The 18289-nt window shown below is 40.0% G+C and overlaps 1 protein-coding gene across 1 annotated transcript in view; it reads left to right on the forward strand.

Annotated features, from left to right (window-relative positions):
- LOC145539602 (uncharacterized) overlaps nucleotides 1-18289 on the forward strand; it is a 94618-nt gene that overhangs the window by 58390 nt on the left and 17939 nt on the right. Inside the window, exon 4 of the mRNA XM_081573651.1 lies at nucleotides 17591-17677. Within this exon, the coding sequence (XP_081429777.1) occupies nucleotides 17591-17594 (4 nt within the window). The 3' untranslated portion in view covers nucleotides 17595-17677. The remainder of the gene's footprint in view (nucleotides 1-17590; nucleotides 17678-18289) is intronic.

The raw sequence follows: 18289 nt of genomic DNA on the forward strand, positions 1-18289 counted from the left end.
ATACTATTCAGATCTTGCAACAACCAAAAAAAAAAAAAAATTACAAAGATTTGAAAACTAGAAGAGAAGACTAGGATTGATAGTAAACACACTCTTACAAAGCAAAAGATAGTGATGAAATCAGTCTAAAAACATGGATTTGCTGATTTGAAGGAGTGTTGGCTTTATTTTTAATGCAGTGACACTTAATGATGAAGAGACTCGTCAGGATGCAGCAGAGGCAGAGGGTTTGTTTGGTGGGAGTTAAAGCAGAAGGCTTCCTGGGTTCTGAGGATAAAAAGGAAACTGCTAAGAAGCTGATTTGGGTACTTTTTGTCACTTTTTTGTTTCTGCCCATTATTGTGGGGTATCAGATGAGATTTCTGTTGAAATTCAATTTGTTTCTTTGTAGCTTTTTGTATACTAACTTTCTGTGAACAACTTGATTTAACTGCCCACATAATATTGACATTCCTGCCAATTCAATAATATGCTCCTATATTTTGTGCTAGTTTTTAGTGAAATAGTTGTTTAGCTACATGTGCTGCAACTCCCTGTATAGCAATTCATTCAAGTTTATTTTATATTGCTGCTTGGTTTATGCCCATTTTTATTGATATATTTACTCTATAGACTATGCAGAAATTTATCCTAATGTATTTCATATTATAACTCGCTTATTGGTACAAACAAATAAAATTCAGTCTCATTATTTGCTTTTACAATATGACATGTACAGTAAGGGACTTAATTTACCAGTCAGTTTGTGATGCTTTATTCTCTTCTAGTCACCAATATTCAGTGGTAATCAATATATTTCTTTAGAACTATATATTTTATATTTTTCCAAGGTTAGTAATAAATTATTATATATTACATATTGTATTATATGAGCAAAACGATATTTTCCTCTTACAACAGGCATTTTTAAATCACTTTTATACAAGCAGAAAAAAAATCTATTATTGTTTCTGAGTTGCAGGCAATTTTACCTGAATTATTTTATTTAATCTTTATGGCAATCCTAAGAGGTAAGTACTGTTATTATCCTTATTTTTTTTAACTTTTTTATTTTACATTGAAGTATAGCCAATTAACAATGCTGTGATAGTTTCAGGTGGGCGGCAAAGGGACTCAGCCAAACACATACATGTGTATCCATTCTCCCCCAGTACCATCCCTGTTTTGTAGAGGATGGAGCTAAGAATCAGTGAGAAGATGTGACTGCCCATTTCATAAGCCAGTAACTGGGCTTTGGGGAAAGCCCCAGGACTCCTCAGGGCCTGCTCATATCTGAATGGTCCCACCTGCCCTGAGGGAACCCTCCTGATTTAAGTTGTGTACATCAGCCAAGGAAAGGAACAGATGGAAATCTGAGATGTCCATGCCTTGTGGTATCTACAGTGAGTAGAGAGAGTCACAAACAGGCGTAGTTCACTCAGGTTCCTCTTCTATCTCCAGTTCCATTGCTACGGTCCTAGGGTGCTCAGTCAAATCATCACCTTCTCTGGTCATGAGTTTCTTCAGAGTACAAATTAAGTAGCTTGACTGGATGATTATCAAGAGCTTGTCAGTTCTAAGAGCTAGAAATTAACTTCCCTTCCATGTCTATAGGTGGAAGAGGGAGGTGTTGGAAAGCTGAACTTCTGGTAAGCCTGTTCTGCTGCTGCTAAGTCAATTCAGTCGTGTCCAACTCTCTGCGACCCCATAGAAGGCAGCCCACCAGGCTCCGCCGTCCCTGGGATTCTCCAGGCAAGAATACTGGAATGGGCTGCCATTTCCTTCCCCAGTGCATGAAAGGGAAAAGTGAAAGTGGAGTCGCTCAGTCGTGTCCGACTCTTAGCAACCCCATGGACTGCAGCCTACCAGGCTCCTCCGTCCATGGGATTTTCCAGGCAAGAGTACTGGAGAGGGGTGCCATTGCCTTCTCCGAAGCCTGTTCAATCCCATGTTTATAACAGTCTGACACCATATTCTTTATACAGCACCTGTGCTGTGTCCTAAGTCACTTTAGTCGTGTCTGATTCTTTGCAGCCCTATGGACTGTAGCCTGCCAGGCTCCTCTGTCCATGGGATTCTCCAGGCAAGAATACTGGAGTGGGTTGCATGCCCTCCTCCAGGGGATCTTTCCAACCCAGGGACCGAACTGACATCTCTTACTTCTCCTGCATTGTCAGGCAGGTTCTTTACCACTAGCACAACCTGGGAAGCCCAACTGTATACCAAACATCAGATCTTCTCTTGTTTAATAATCCCCCAAAAAACTTTAAATATTTATTTTTATTCATTATTTATTTGGCTGTGCCAGGTCTTAGTTGTGGCACGCAGAATCTTTAGTTGCAGCATGCTCTTAGTTGTGGCATGTGGGATCAAATTCCCTGACCAGGAATCAAACCAAGGCCCCCTGCATTGGGAGTGCAGCACCTTAGCCATTAAGCCACCAAGGAATTCCCCCCACCCATCCAAATAACTTTAAAAATCATGGTGTTATTCTCATTTTACAAAAAGGAGATCAAGTATCAGAAAAGATAACTAACTTGTCTAAAGACACAGCCAGTAAGCAGTAGAAGTAAAAGTGGAACCCACTTTTTGTATCTTCCTACAAAGCCCCTGCAGTGACCCACAGTGCTCACCTGCTCGTCCAGCCATGCTATGTGTGGTTTCAATAGAGACATGGAGGAGATGGGACCCTCCCCCCACACTTCTCTGTCTTGGCTACAGTTTTATGAATAAGAAAGTGTATATAGTATGACTTGTAGTCTCTTCAAGTGCCCCATTTCCTGCCTCTTCCATCTTCGAAGAGGGCTAAGATTTCCTGTTTACAAACCAACAAATAGAATGTAGCATAGAGGACTTAGAAGGAAAAAATCACTTATGTGGTTTTGGTAAGCACAGATACTCTGTAAAATATGTTGGTAAACTAGGACTGAGAATATTTTCCCTGTCTCACAGGACTCTTAATGAAAATCAGATTCGCATTTCACTTGTTCTTTTTATTGAACAAGTATTTGTTGTATGGCTATTATGTGAAAGGTGTTGTTCTGGATGCTGGTAATAAAATGGTGAACAAAATAGGCCGGTCTTGTCCTCATGGAACTCATTTTCTAATAGAGGAAAACAAACAAACAATGAAAATGTGAACAAATAAACAGGATGAATTCAGATTGAGATAAGTATTGTAACTGCAGTAAACAGTGATTATGAGGAGGCAGGCAATTTTATAAGAGGACAGAGATGAGGGTAGAGGTGGGGGAGAACCAAGAAGGAATCTAGAAAAGATGACATTGTCAGCCATTCCTAAAACCTAAGAAACAGCTAACTATTTAGAGAGCGTTCCAGGAAGAGGAAACAAGCGCAAAGTTCCCAAGGTGGCCATGAGTTGAGCACATGTGAGGAAGGGAAGGAAGGCCAGTGTGGCTAGAGCACAGTGAGCAAGGGGCAGGAGGTTCAAACGAGCAAGGAGAGAGGCATGAAAGGGGTTGATTTCATTTTCAGTGCAAAGGGAGGGTATTAAAGGATTTGAAGCTAAGGAATGGCACGATCGGAATAATGTGTAAAAGACATCTTTATAGCTGGTGTGTGAGGGAAATGGATCGGGCGTAGTGGCAAGGACTAGCAGGGATGCAGGAGACTAGGTCGTAGGCTACTGCTGGAGCCCAGCGGAGAGACAGAAGAGCCTGGGTGAGGCTGGATTGGGGCAGAGAGATGGGAGAGACAAGGCAAAGAAAGGGATCAAGGACAGCAAATGGATTGCTCAACTGTACCAAGCTAAGGAATTATCAGTAGACTGTGGCATCCTGAGGGATGGCAGAGAGGACTCCTGCTGGGAAAGAGATACAGGAACGCTAAGATTGATGACCAGGAACCCTAAATACAAGCTTCTCCTTGATTTCCCTAGGTCTGTCCCTGCTATGTGGAAATTCTGCTTCAAAGGTTTGAAATGAGGGGTGCATCCAATTCTCAAGCCATTTATATACTTTTTAAATTTTATTATTTTGTTGATTTTTTAATGAAAGAAAACATATAACATTAAATTTACCCTATTAACCATTTTTTAAAATTAAAATGTGTTAGTTTCAGGTATACAGAAAAGTGACTTAGATATATATATATTTATTATATATACTGGTTTTTTATTATTTCCATTTTTATAAGCTTAGTAATATATGTGTGCATGCTGAGTCACTTCAGTCATGTCCAGCTCTTTGCAACCCTGTGGACCATTGCTCACCAGGCTCCTCTGTCTGTGGGATTCTCCAGGCAACAATACTGGAATGGGTTGCCATGCCCTCCTCCAAGGGATCTTCCCGACCCAGGGATCGAACCTACGTCTCTTACATTGCATTGGCAAGCAGATTCTTTACCAGTAGTGCCACCTGGGAAGCCCCTGGCAGTGTATACATTTTATTTTATTTGTTAAAATTATTTATTTTCGGTTGCCCTGAGTCTTGGTTGCTGCACACAGGATTTCTCTAGTTGTAGTGTGCAGGGGCTACTCATTGTTGGGGTGCACAGTGTGCTGTGCACCACAGCATTGTGGTGGCTTCTCTTATTGTGGAACACAGGCTCTTGGTGCACAGGCTTCAGTAGTTGCAGCACGCGGACTCAGTAGTTGGGGCTTGTGAGCTCTAGAACTTGGGCTCAGTAGTCATGGCACACAGGCTTTAGTTGCTCCATTGCATGTGAGATCTTTCCAGATCAGGGATTGAATCCATGACCCTGCATTGGCAGGTGGATTCTTATCCACTGTACCACCAGGGAAGCCCCTCTTTCAGGTTATTTTCCATGATAGATTATTACAAAATATCAAATACACTTCCCTGTTTGTTTTATATATAGTAATGTATATATATTTGTCCCAAATTCCTAATTTATCATTTCCTTCCCCTTTCCCCTTTGATAACTGTAAGTTTGTTTTCTATATCTGTGGGTACCATTTTAACCATTTTTACATGTACACTTCAATAGTGATAAGTATATTCATATTGTTGTATCTACAGACTTCTAGAAGTTTTTCATCTTGCAAAACTGACCCTCTACCCATTAAACAGTAATTCCCTACCTCCCTCTCCCATTTATGCTGTATTCTGAACATAGATCCAAACAAGTTTATTCTTTCTCCCCAAACTTAGGCTCCATCCCTAGGTACTTATCCTTCATATTTGAAAATGGTATTGAAAGTATCAATGTTAGAATGTCCAACTTACTTGGATTTTTGTTTTCATAGAATCTTATTCATGAATCAAAAGCTAAGAAGTCTGTTCCATGAGGGAGGTGTCTGTGACTTGGTATTCTTCATCAGGATGATATTAGCATGTTTGGTGGGACCATTCTTTCCTGTGCTGCTCTCTTTAGGCAGTCAGTGCAGGACATTAAGCATCACTGCACCCCATCCCCACTAAATACCAGCCTCATCCTAGTCATTGTGACAATCTAGAACACCCCCTCACATTTCCAAACACTCCTTGGGGAGTGTTGGCCCATCTCAGCAGAGATTCACAAATTGCACATTTATTAGGACCCCTTGACTTGGGATAGTGAAGGACGGGGAAGCCTGGCATGCTGCAGGCCATGGAGTCACAAAGAGTCTGACACAAATGAGCGACTGAATTTTTTTTTTTTTTGACAGGAAACTGTTATAGTCATATGGCCTAATTCAATTATATTATCACGAGTCCATGATAATGACATGATTCTAGCTACTTTGCAAGAAATAGTTATGTTTTCCCACACTCTATTCCCCTACAAGCATCTGCTTGGACTTTTTGGCCAATTCTCTTGGCCTCGCACTTCTTTGACGTAGTTGTCATTAAGTAAAAGGTCTTAATAAGAGAGTCCTGCCCTCCTTCATTCACCTGCCACCCAGTCCTGCCACTAGTTGTGCTTTTTATTTCCTTATATAGACCCAAGGAGGGGTGTGTCCAGGAGCACAAAAGGTGCCAAGAAGGGGCTCGGTTAGAGTCTCTTGCATGCCACATGACTGGTTCAAAAAGGGGAGATCTGAGTGAGGGCCATAATCATCATCACAACATTGGCACAAGCTGCCTTTTCAGGGCAAAAACCATTGCCTTGAACAATAGTACAATTTTGTCAGAGAGAGACAGTCAGACAGACAGACAGAGTGCAGCAACTTTTATCAGACAAGGCACAATGACTCGCTCCTTTCCTACAGGTTTCTCCAGTTCTTCTGGCAATGAGTGGTTTGATCTGATAGTAGGAACCAAAGATAGACTACCTCTTGGCTCTGCCTTTGATTCATAGCAAGTCTTTCTTCTTCTTGTGATGAGTTTATTACTCATTAAAGTAAGCCACAGCCACCAGACTTGATATTTGGCTTCTCCGGGATCCTCCCAGAGAAAGTCCCACAGAACAATCATGAAATGTATGTCACCTCCAATTATATATGTACTTTTACTTCATATAAGTGATGACCAGTTGTCTGTATCATGTCATAATGTGGTTTGCATTATCTACTTCTTGTCATGACAAGACAATCACCCCATTTTCACTGGCAGCAATAAAGCTAAGGTGTGCAACAGACTATGTATCCTTTTAGTTTTATTTCTTTTTCCTCACTTAAACATCAGTTTACAGTAATATAATCTTCTGTGAAGTCTCCTGGGGAGAAAAGCAGTTTGGATGTCCTCACTGTAACTTGATTCACAGACTCTGTTGAATGCATCAGACACCTCATGTTACTGTCTTATCGATCCTGGAAACACATGATAGATGCCTCATCTTCTCTCATTCTGCCTCCAAGCATCTCTCTTTACACCCTTTCTCTCATCCTCCCCACTGGTCTCTGATGGGGGATGTATTGCTTCCCTTCCCATCTGCTCTCTCCACCGCTGTCTGCCTTGTCTCCTCTGTTCAGTTGAATCCTCTCTATCTTCTTCACTCCCTACTAATTCACTTGCCCTTTCTTCCGTCTACCCTCTGAAACAAGCCTCCTCTGTCCTAGATATAAAACAAAGCAAACAAAAAGCGTTGACTAAGCTGCTCCACTAGTAAACTACCCTGCCCCTTCTACTTCCTTTCTCTGCCAAACTTCTGGTCTCCACCCACTGCTTCCACTTTTATATTAACTACTCACTTGAATCTAGTTCCACATTTAGAGCCCAGTGAATCGACAGTCTCCCAGGCTGTTCCTCTCATCTCTCTGCAGCTGAGTATCCCCTTTTTGAGAGGTTCTCTTTCTTTGAATTCCAAGAGAGCTTTCTAATCAACCCTCCCATCTCTGTTTCTTTTGCTCTTCGTCACTCTCTCCTTCAGAAAGCTCACCCACACACGCTCAGTTCTCGCCTTGCAAGGCACTTTTAAGCAGTGGTGCCCACCCAAGCCGCATGTCCTCATTTCACGGACTTTGCTTCCTGAATTGCAGCGGGTAGAGACTAGATGTCTGGCAGAGGAAAAGAACCTGATTCATTCCAAGCCCTGTGTCTCCTGTCCATCAGCCCATTTCTCAGTCTTCTGTCACAGACTTAGCTTTCTGCTCAGATCATCACATTGTTCCATCTTGCCAACACACGTACTTATTATATCCTGGATCCTGAGTTTTCTCCTGAGGTTTAACTCTACACTTAAACTAACTGCTAAATATTTCCACTTGATTTTCCTGTCATCACCTCAAACTGAAAACCTAAGAATAAATGTACTTACCCCTGAGAGAATGGCGGGGGAGGGGGAGGCGGGGAACATGATATTCTTTGTAATTCACTTAGTCTCCAAATACCAGTCATTTTTGCTTCCTCTTCCTATTCTAGAAACCAGCCCTCTTAATTCTTCCTCTTTACTTTTCTTTCCTTCCTATTTCCACTACCAGCATCTTGATTTCTCTATCCTTGATTTGCTACTAGATTAATCTTCATAAAACCCTACTCTTTTTATAGCCTATGGTAATCAGAAGTCTTTCAGTTGCAAATATAAGAACCCAGTTCCTACTGACAAATTTAAAAAGAAATGTACTGGCTCACACCTAACTGAAAAGGCCAAGGATATCTCTCTTCAAGCATGGTTGCCCAAGTGTCTACTACTTAAACAACATCACTGGGAGTCTCTCTCCCTCCATCTATTGGCTATGGGTCGGCTTCACTCGCTGGCACACTCTTCCTAAGCATGTGCCACCACATACTTAGCCACCACTTTCAGCCACCACTACCAGCAGATTCATACTAGAGAAATGCAACATCATTAGCAGAAAGAGAGGACTCTTTCCCAATAGTCCAGCAGAAGTCCTAACACTGAGTCTGACATGTAAGACCTGAGTCATGGGCCCATCCCTAGAGCCTGGGGTGATGTGAACCCATCCAATCAACATAGAGCAAAAGGAGAAAAAGCATGGTTCCCATAGAAAATAAGGGTGCTATTACAAGATGAGAGGGTGGGCTTATCTGTAGGCACAGGCAACAGATGGCCAATACACTCTCCCTTGACTGTACAATACAATTAAATTCCCTTAATCTGACAATCTACAATAGATTCTTTTACCTTAATGTGGCTTAAAACTTCCTTTCCTATTTGCTCACCCCTTATACAACACAAGCCTTTCACTGGAACCAATCTTTTTTCTCTCAGCTTTATTGAGATAGAATTGACAAATAACATTGTGTGAGTTTAAAGTGCATAACGTAGTGATTTTATATAAGTACATATTGAAAAAGTGATTACCACAATAAGGTTAGTTAATATCTCCACCACCTCACAGAGTTTCAATTTTTTTAGCTTAATCTTAACTATTTGTTATCCTCTGATCTCTCCGTGGTCTTCCTATCTCTACATCTTTGCTGATGTCACTACCCCTCTCACATCTTCAAATTCTACCCATCCTCCAAATCCAAGAGTATGATGAGTCCACTCTCAAATCCACTCTCTTAAGGTCCACCTTACCCTCCAGACTGCAATGATTTATCCTTTTATTCCCTAGAGTAACGTTTATTGACTGTGAGCTGGGTCAAACAGAGTACCACTTAAAAGTCAAAAGCAGAAGACAGTATCTGTTGTCAGATAGTGGGCATGTAGCCAAAAGATCAGTAACAACAGAAAAAGCTGGAATGGAAATGAATATTTATTTGGAATGATAAAATAAATCACAACCAATTACAAATTTTGAAAAGTTGACATGTCACAAAATCACAAGATCCAAGAAAGCAACCATATTTTTATTGATTATCTGCCTGGCACCCCTTTATAATTATAATCCTTGTTGGGAACATTTTTGCCTGTATATTCTTTCATCAGATCTTCCGTTGACAATTATTTTGTAATATTTTCTATAAAGAAAATAGATAATTCAGTGTTTGAAGCTTTTTGCTCTTTATTATTGATATATTATTGACATACTTTAGCTTCATAACTCATATTTGGTAATGTCATGTAAATACTTAGAATGCTGTCAAATTTGGGAGAAGCTCTATCCTCAGATTTTTTTTTTCTATTTATAATTTATCAGATTTGGAAAAAAAAGTTTTAGACTAGCTTCTGGCTCCTAATATTTTAAACCTTGGTGTTCCTCCATAACACACTGCCACGGGTACAGGTCTCTGTGGAACATGTACTTCTCATGATAAGAAAGTGGCCTTGTGCTCTTGGGTAGAGAATGACATGTGAGTCAACACAGAGATTGGTAGGAATATTCTTAGAAGCCATTCCATTTCCTACACTGGAATGACTGGCAACAACATTTTCTGTGAAAGTGACAGTGAACCATATAAATATATTTTACTAAAATCTCCACTAAATATATTTCCCAGTCTGCTTCTCTCCTCAACATTTTGTGAATAGGGGTGACCTTCTGTGCTTTGGAAGGCAGCTTAACCCTCACTATGTCAGGCTGAAGTTATATTGTGGGAAAACAGAAAAGACGGAGTTGGGGAGCTGATACAGTCATCTTCAGGGCAAGAACAGCTCCCAGTACCACTTAAGATTGGGTGTAACACACAGAAATCAAATCCCAGATCTCCTTCCAGCAAGCTTCTTCTCATGTTCCCTAATCTGACCAAGCACTCTATACTCCAGAGCACTTCCTTCCCCAAAGGGGAGCATCCCAGATCAACAGCCACAGCTGTCCTACCGCTGAAGTTTCTCTAACCATCTAGACTAGTTCTGCAAGTCCTTCCCAGTTCAAAGAAGTATGAACTCAAGTGCACGCATGCTACGTTGCTTTAGTCGTGTCTCTTTGTGATCTACGGACTGTGGCCCGCCAGGCTCCTCTGTCCATGGGATTCTCCAGGCAAGAATACTGGAGTGGGTTGCCATGCCCTCCTCCAGGGGATCTTCCCGACCCAGGAATTGAACCCCAGTCTCCTGCATTTCCTACATTGCAGGTGGATTCTTTACCACTGAGCCACTGGGGAAGCCCCAAGGCAACTGGCCAAAAATCCAAGCTGATGTGTGGGCAAAAACGCGATGCTGAGTTAAAATACAGTATTGTACATAGCCAATGGAAAATTTCTAATGCCTCTTCATTAAATGATGTTCCCCAAATAGAAAATGCCTTCGTATACCAGTTCCCAGGCTGGAATGGCAGCTGACCCAGCTGAATCAGCCACCCTACCCCTGATCACCACAGCCTTGTACTCTTTCTCCTTCTCTTTAACTGAGCTGTGAAAAAATTGCATCTTTTCAAACTGAATTTTAATACATGGAAACACACTAGAGCTATGTTTTTAGTGTTCTCCTGTTAGAGCTGAAAGTCTGCTTTTAGGTGTCATTCCCCCTGTTGTGCAGGATAGTGCTTTTCCACAAAAGAAATAAACCTCAGAGAACTGTACAAGACAGGCCTGGTCCAGAATAACCTGAAGGTTTTTGAAAATTGCAGGCCTCCATCCTTAATCTTTTATCATTCTTTTGAATGACTTTAAAGACCAAAAATATGGGTTAATACAAAGCTAGGAAAAACAGTGAACTAATAAGAGGAGCCAAAAGTTTTCCTCAGGTTAATTCTATTATGTTGAAATTTTTTAAAAATGAATAAATGTAGAATACTATAGTTGAGTCAAAAAATTTTCCAGATGCTTGCAGAAGTACAAGATTGAACAGTTAACACTTATTGAATGTTACTTTGTGTCAGCCACTATTATGGCTTTAGTTGTGTTTACCCATGTCTTAGATGCTATGATGATAAAGGCTGTCATAGATGAGTTAGGTATCATTAACTCATCTAGCAAGGTTGTAAGGATTAGAAATGGTGTAGGTATACTGCCTGCCACATAGTAGGTGCTCAATAGATACTGTCTATAACTTGTTTGTAACGAAAGCTTGAAACATCTTATCCCCTTTAATAGAGAGTGATTATTTAATCTTAGATGGAGGGATATGAATAAAGATAATAATTACCTCTAGTTAATTGCAAGACTGTAAGTCTGGGGAGGGAGTGAATCTATTTTGAGTGGCCCTGTAGGAAAGATGAAAAACAGTAAGTGCAAGACACTGGTTAAAAGGAAGAAAGGGAGGGGAGGAGAGTGCAAGGGAGGAAGGGAAGAACAGTGGAAGGAGTCAGGGACTGTCTTGAGTCCCCACGTGTTTGTGGGGCTAGTCTAGAAAAGGCAGAAACAGACTTCTGAAAATGACAGTAATAAGGGGAATGCAAACATCTTATAAGCTTACAGCTAAAGGATATTTTTCCCACTAACCTAATACCAAGCCCCACTTCAAAATTTACCCAGATGACTTGAGATACAAGTGAGTGCCTTGGAGACTTTTCATCAGAACTCGAGCTTCACAAGACAGTTTTCCACCAAATGGAGTTCTTATTAATGAAGCAAAAGATAAAGTTGATGCTTGTATAAATGAATAGATAATGTCCAATCACTATTTTTAGAAGCTCCTTGAAATTAAAGAGAGAGTAAGTGTTCCCTCATCAGACTCAGTGACCTTTTTTTAAGGACAGTGGATATTATTTATAAAGCTTTAAGGAGTTCATTAGTCAAGTGAATGTGATAATGTAATTCTTAGAAGATGCTGGATCTTTTTTGCCAAGTAAAGACGTGCTTCTCCTGTAATAGTGAATCTAACACCTATAAACATTTTTTAAATGAACCACTAGACAAATGCAGGGTCCCATTTTTATTATTTTCATGGTCTCATTCAACACATTTCATGACAAAGTGGGCTTCATAATAAAGCCTGGGGTTTTTTTCCCTTTAAAAAAGAGCTTTTTAAAAATTCACTTTAAAAAACCAACGCAGAGGTTAAAATAACAAAATCTATATTAACTGGACACAACATGTCTATATAAAATATTTTACAAAAATGTCATAAAGTTCACTGTAACATAGTCTCAGAGTCACACTTCTGATTTTCACTTGATTTGAAATAAACCCCATGGCAAATGCAAACCCCAGTCAGGCATTTTGTAGAACATAATACATTCAACTTAGTATATAGTATGGTGTAATGGTTAAACTGAGTTGGTACTAGAGATGACTGATTCAAATTCAGTCTCCACCACTCACTAGTTTTAACTTAGTCAAGCTTTCAAACTTTTGTGCCTCACCTATAAAATGGAAGTAATGAGTATCCAGCTCATCAGGCTGTTCCAAGTTAATACAAAGAAAGCACAGGTGTGTAGTAATTGGTCAATGAGTGTTAGGTACCACTATTATTGGGGTTTCCCAGGTGGCTAGTGATAAAGAATCCACCTGCCAATGCAGAAGACACAGGTTCAATCCCTGGGTAGGGAAGATCTCCTGGAGGAGGAAATGGCAACCCACTCAGTATTCTTGCCTGAGAAGTCCCATGGACAGAGGAACCTCACAGACTCCATGGGGTCCCAAAGAGTCAGACACAACTAAAGTGACTGAGCATTCACACACTATTGTTATTAGTACAGTTATTAAAAGGGAAGAAAATATATCACATTTCAGAAAAACTGACCAATGCTGAGTTAAAATACAGCAGCCTAAATAACCATTTGTAAAATGTTAATACCTATCTATTAAATGATATTCCTGCAAACAACAAATACCTAGATTGGCATGAAAAGTTAATGTTTTATTTCAGAGACACACAGTTTCTGGTTTGTTCTTGCATGCAAACATTGAGACAAGCAGTATCTTTTGTATCTTTTGTGTGTATGTGAGTGTGTAGTTGTTGTAAGGGGATGGGTGTGTATCAGAGAGTTTCATGAAAGAGTCCCATGTGATTCCATAGTAAGGTTTTCCAGTCTTATGATTGAGATTATACTCAATAATTCTTCAAGTCAATCACACTTGATAACACGTGGTGAATTTTCTGAAGTTTCATCATTACAAGAAGCAAATATGTCAAACACATCATACATAATGTGCTGTGCTGTGTTGTGCTTCGTCGCTCAGTCATGTCCGACTCTTTGTGATCCCATGGGGATCTGTCCGTGGGGATCCTCCAAGCAAGAATACTGGAGTGGGTTGCCATGCCCTCCTCCAGGGGATCTTCCTGGTACAGGGATCGAACCCAGGCCTCCCACATTGCAGGTGGATTCTTTACCATCTGAGCCACCAGGGGAGTCCATCATATGTAATACTTGTACCAAAAAAATAAGTAATAATTATCCATAAATAATTGGTGGGATGGATTACATGCCATGATCATTTACAGTGGTGCCTCATCCTATTTTTAAAATATTAATGATAACTAGCATTTACTAAGTACTAAATGAGTGTCAGGTATAGTTCTAAGTGATTTACATGTATTTTTCCCATTCTATCCCAACAACCCTGTGAGTAGACATTATTATCTTCATTTTATGGAGGTTCTGAGAGGTTAAGTAATTTGTTCAACATCACACAAAAGCTGTGAAGATAGATTTTAAAGCCATAGAGTCCAATTTCTGAGCCCTTATTATTAAACATCTCATCATGCTGAAAAGAGGTAAATTATCAATCAACTTTTCACTTTCGAAAGTGAAAAGGGTTTCCTAAAAGTTTTATCAACATATCTTAATACTTTAAAAATATGATATAATTTATAAAATTGTGCCTCACACATCTCAGGAGCACATAATTTGTATAAGCTGGTTTTTATTAGTTCACTCTGGAAAAACAGCATATTATTCTCCCTTTAGAATGGTTTTCACCTTCAAGTTATCTAGTTAAAAGTCTTAAAATCAACCTATACCTGGATCTTTATTTAATATACCTGAAATACAAATTTAAAATACTCAAATCTAAAAACATGATTATCTATTTGGAAATACATATATATCTATATGTATAGTAGTAGTGTTAGTTGCTCAGTCATGTCTGACTCTTTGTGACCCCATGGACTGTGGCCCGCAGGGCTCCTCTGTCCATGGGATTCTCCAGGCAAGAATACCAGAGTGGATTGCCATTCCCTTCTCCAATGTATATGTATATACTTATGTAACATAGTTTCCTATGCTAGAGAATCCTACAGGGCACAAATAAATTTCAAAAAGACTATGATTAATCAATGAAAAAAGATAAAATGTTAAATCCATGAATCAAAAACAGAATGATATATTTATATCATCATGCATGATGCATATGTAGAGCAGGAGGAATGTTTAATGATATTACAGGGGAATTGGTTTGGGAATCTGTTCTCCCTTAAGACAGCAAGTAAAGAATGTCTCTTCCTTAAAAATGAAGTTTGAAATGCCCCATGAGCCAAAGTAGGAGAGGAAATACCACAAAGGAACACAGATCAGGCCTAACCCTGGACTACGAGTTCTCCCCAGCTCCAGGAGGCAGGCACTGGAAATTTATATCAGAATCATATACTTATCATTAATATAGTTTATAATAAAGTGTATAGCATTTTCATCCCAAAGTAGATTTAATCAAACATGAATGCCTTTATTATCTTCACAAAAATCCCAAGATAAAAGGCTTTTCAAGGGACTGGTATACACTGGATAATTTTTTTTAATTCTAATTTACCCAGTCTTCCTGTTTTTTTCTCTTGTTTCAGTCTCAAGCAAGAATGAAGTTCATTTGTAACTTCTTAGGAATTTTTACAGAGCTGAAAACATGTACATATGAAATCAGAGTTCTTCTGGTCTTTTGAAACACCTAAGTCATAAAAGACATAATTGTGGGTGCCCTACATGGGAAGAGGAGAAAGGAAAGCATTTTTATTTTTTTTAATATTTATTTATTAATTTGCTGCGGCAGGTCTTAGTTGTAGCACACGAGATCTTCATTGCAACATGTGGGAATTTTCCTTGCAGTGCGCAGACGTCTCTGTAGTTGCAACTCATGGGCTTAGTTGCCCTGTGCATGTGAGGTCTTAGTTCCTCAACCAGGGATCAAACCCTGAGTTCCTGCATTGGAAGGAGGATTCTAAATCACCACCCAGGGAAGTCCTAGCAAAGCATTTTTTTAAATCAGAAGAGAGAGAGAAGATTCTGGGAGACTGGACAGGGGCCTGAAGTCAGCAGGCTCTGCAGAGCACCAGGAACTAGCTGCACTGCTTAACAGCAGAGCCACAGGACAAGGCAAAGCCTCGGAGAGGAAGGTTTATAGTCCTCCAAAGGAGGACAGAACCTGGCTGTCCCAGGGTTCTCCTTTCTCAGGCATGGTCCAGAAGCAGCTGAGCCCTCAGCCCATCCTGATGAGACACAGGCCTGGCAACAAAAGCCAGGCTGGCCCATCGGTCAATGCCAGAGTGGTCCATCTCTCCCTAGAATCTCAGCACGGTTCTGTGGCAAGACCCCATCAAGACAGTGAGTGAGTGCTATTCCTCTTCTGCAGGATGGGGGCTCCGAGCCAGATTTCAGTGATTTAGGGAAAATAAAGAAATATGATATTTCCTGCGTGGCTGTTTGTGAACTGAAATTCATTCCCACAACAGATAGTTATCTGGGATGGACGACTACTACAACCTGACTGCCAGTTTGGGTGTCCAGAGGGGATAAATTCAGATAATCATCCCCTCTTATAGAATGATGTTTTATGTTCACATGAGTAAGTGGGGTGGAGAGGTTTCAAAAAATTGCTTATTGGGAACAGTTGTCCCATTTCTGGCAAGTTAGGGAATGTTGTCTAGTAAGTTAAGCTTAAAAGTATGGAAAAATGATAATAGAGGAAAAGTTTGGTAAATTGGAATGGTTTATTAACTTTGATGATTGCAGCAATGAAATTAAAAGGTGCTTACTCCTTGGAAGGAAAGTTATGACCAACCTAGACAGCATATTAAAAAGCCGAGACATTACTTTGACAACAAAGGTCCATCTAGTCAAGGCTATGGTTTTTCCAGTGGTCATATATGGATGTGAAAGTTGGACTATAAAGAAAGCTGAGCGCCGAAGAATTGATGCTTTTGAATTGTGGTGTTGGAGAAGACTCTTGAGAGTCCCTTGGGCTGCAAGGAGATCCAACCAATCCATCCTAAAGGAGATCAGTCCTGGATATTCATTGGAAGGACTAATGTTGAAGCTGAAACTCCAATACTTTGGCCACCTGATGTAAAGAGCTGACTCATTTGAAAAGACCCTGATGCTGGGAAAGATTGAGGGCAGGAGGAGAAGGGGATGGCAGAGGATGAGATGGCTGGATGGCATCACTGACTCGATGGACATGAGTTTGGGTAGACTCAGGGAGTTGGTGATGGACAGGGAGGCCTGGCGTGCTGCGGTTCATGGGGTCTCAAAGAGTCGGACATGACTGAGCGACTGAACTGAACTGAATTGATTAACTTTGATAGTTACAATATTACAATCTAGTCAGGAGGAAAAAATTCATTTTAAAAAACTCACAAAGGAAGCAACACAATCACATGCTGGATTAGGTGCCACGATCAGTTGCAACTTTGCTTCATGAAACAGGACGAAAACTGAACAATCACTTCATGTTTATGGAATATTTTATCACTGTTTATTAGCTGCCAAAATGTATGTCAATATCAAATAAAGGGCAAGGAACCCAGAAAAGAATTGAGGACAGTTGGAATCAGGCATCAAGAAAGTGGTCTTCTTAATTACAAAACAGAAACAGACTCACAGACTTAGAGAATGAGCTTATGGTTACCAGAGGGGAAGGGTAGAGGAAGGGATAGACTGGGAGTTTGGGATGACATGTACACACTGCTATATTTAAAGATAACCAACAAGGACCTACTATATAGCACAGAGAACTCAGTTCAATATACAGGTTACCAATTCCAAAGAGATAATGCAGTAGTATCTCACCCATTAGACAATGAGAAGGTTCATCTTATATGTGGAATGATTTAAAATGGAATGTTAAAAAAATTTTACATGGACTACTAAGAAAATATGTAAAATGTTATTGGAAATTAGTGTTTGCTGTATAACAGTGATTTTCAACTTTTTTTCCTCTTTCCTGATAAATTTTTAAAAACACAAAAAGTATGCCTCTTTCTAACTTAAAATTGATATGAAAATGTTTCTTATAGGTCTAAAAAAAGTGGTCCTTTATTGATTTAATTGAAACTCAAGGTTACCTTTAATGCTTCCATGTCTCTCTTTTTGTTTTATTCTGTTTTCATTTTCTTTTTTTCCCCACTTTTGTCTTCTTCTCCAGAAGTAAAGGCCAGTAGACTTATGTAGTTTTGAAGTAGCATAAAGTTTGCAGGCAAAAAAGAGTTGAGTTTGAATCTCTACTTGCTCTTGGGTTGGGGAGTTAACCCCTGCATTTCCATTTCTTCACAGGTAAAGGGAGATGACAGTGCCAATCTCACAGAGTGAGAAGGAGGGAAATGGCAGTCAAGAAACCAGCACCTGACACAGAGAAGGCAGGTAATCAATGATGCTCATTATCCTTTCCCCTTTAGAAAAAGGAGAGTGAGAGAAGCAGTCTCTGTCTTAACAGCAGTGCTTCTCAAGCTTTAACATGTATGTTAGCACTAACATGCAGTATTAACAACATGGAGATGTTAAAATGCATATTCTGTCCGGGCTGGGTCTCACATGTTGCTAGTCCCCAGACCACACTTTGAGTAGTTAAGTTTTAGAGGTAAAAAGAGGAAATGGTCAAATGATAAAGATGAATAGGCAGGAAAATATACCAACATTTACAGAATGTGTACTGCATGCCTAGAAATGTATACATAAATTCATTTTAAAAATACTTTTATTAATCCTCAAAATAATTGTGTGAAGTCGGTTTTATTACCATTTCCCAGAACAGGAAATTGAGGACCAGGTGCACTAGCTCAGAGGAGATCCTTGTCATTCCAAAGCTCACATTCACCTTGTACCTTGACAGAGGATGCAGGGTATGACAGAGCAACAGAAGGAGGTAATGAGTCTAAGTGGGAGAGAAGGACCAAGTATGGGTTGGCATCAGTGATCTGTAGAGGGAAAAATGAAGGGACTTGGGGAAATAGGGGTGCGTTTAACAATGAGACA

Source organism: Giraffa tippelskirchi, chromosome 2 (genome assembly GCF_054371585.1).
Source record: "Giraffa tippelskirchi isolate mGirTip1 chromosome 2, T2T-mGirTip1v1.2.pri, whole genome shotgun sequence".
NCBI classification, from domain to species: domain Eukaryota; kingdom Metazoa; phylum Chordata; class Mammalia; order Artiodactyla; family Giraffidae; genus Giraffa; species Giraffa tippelskirchi.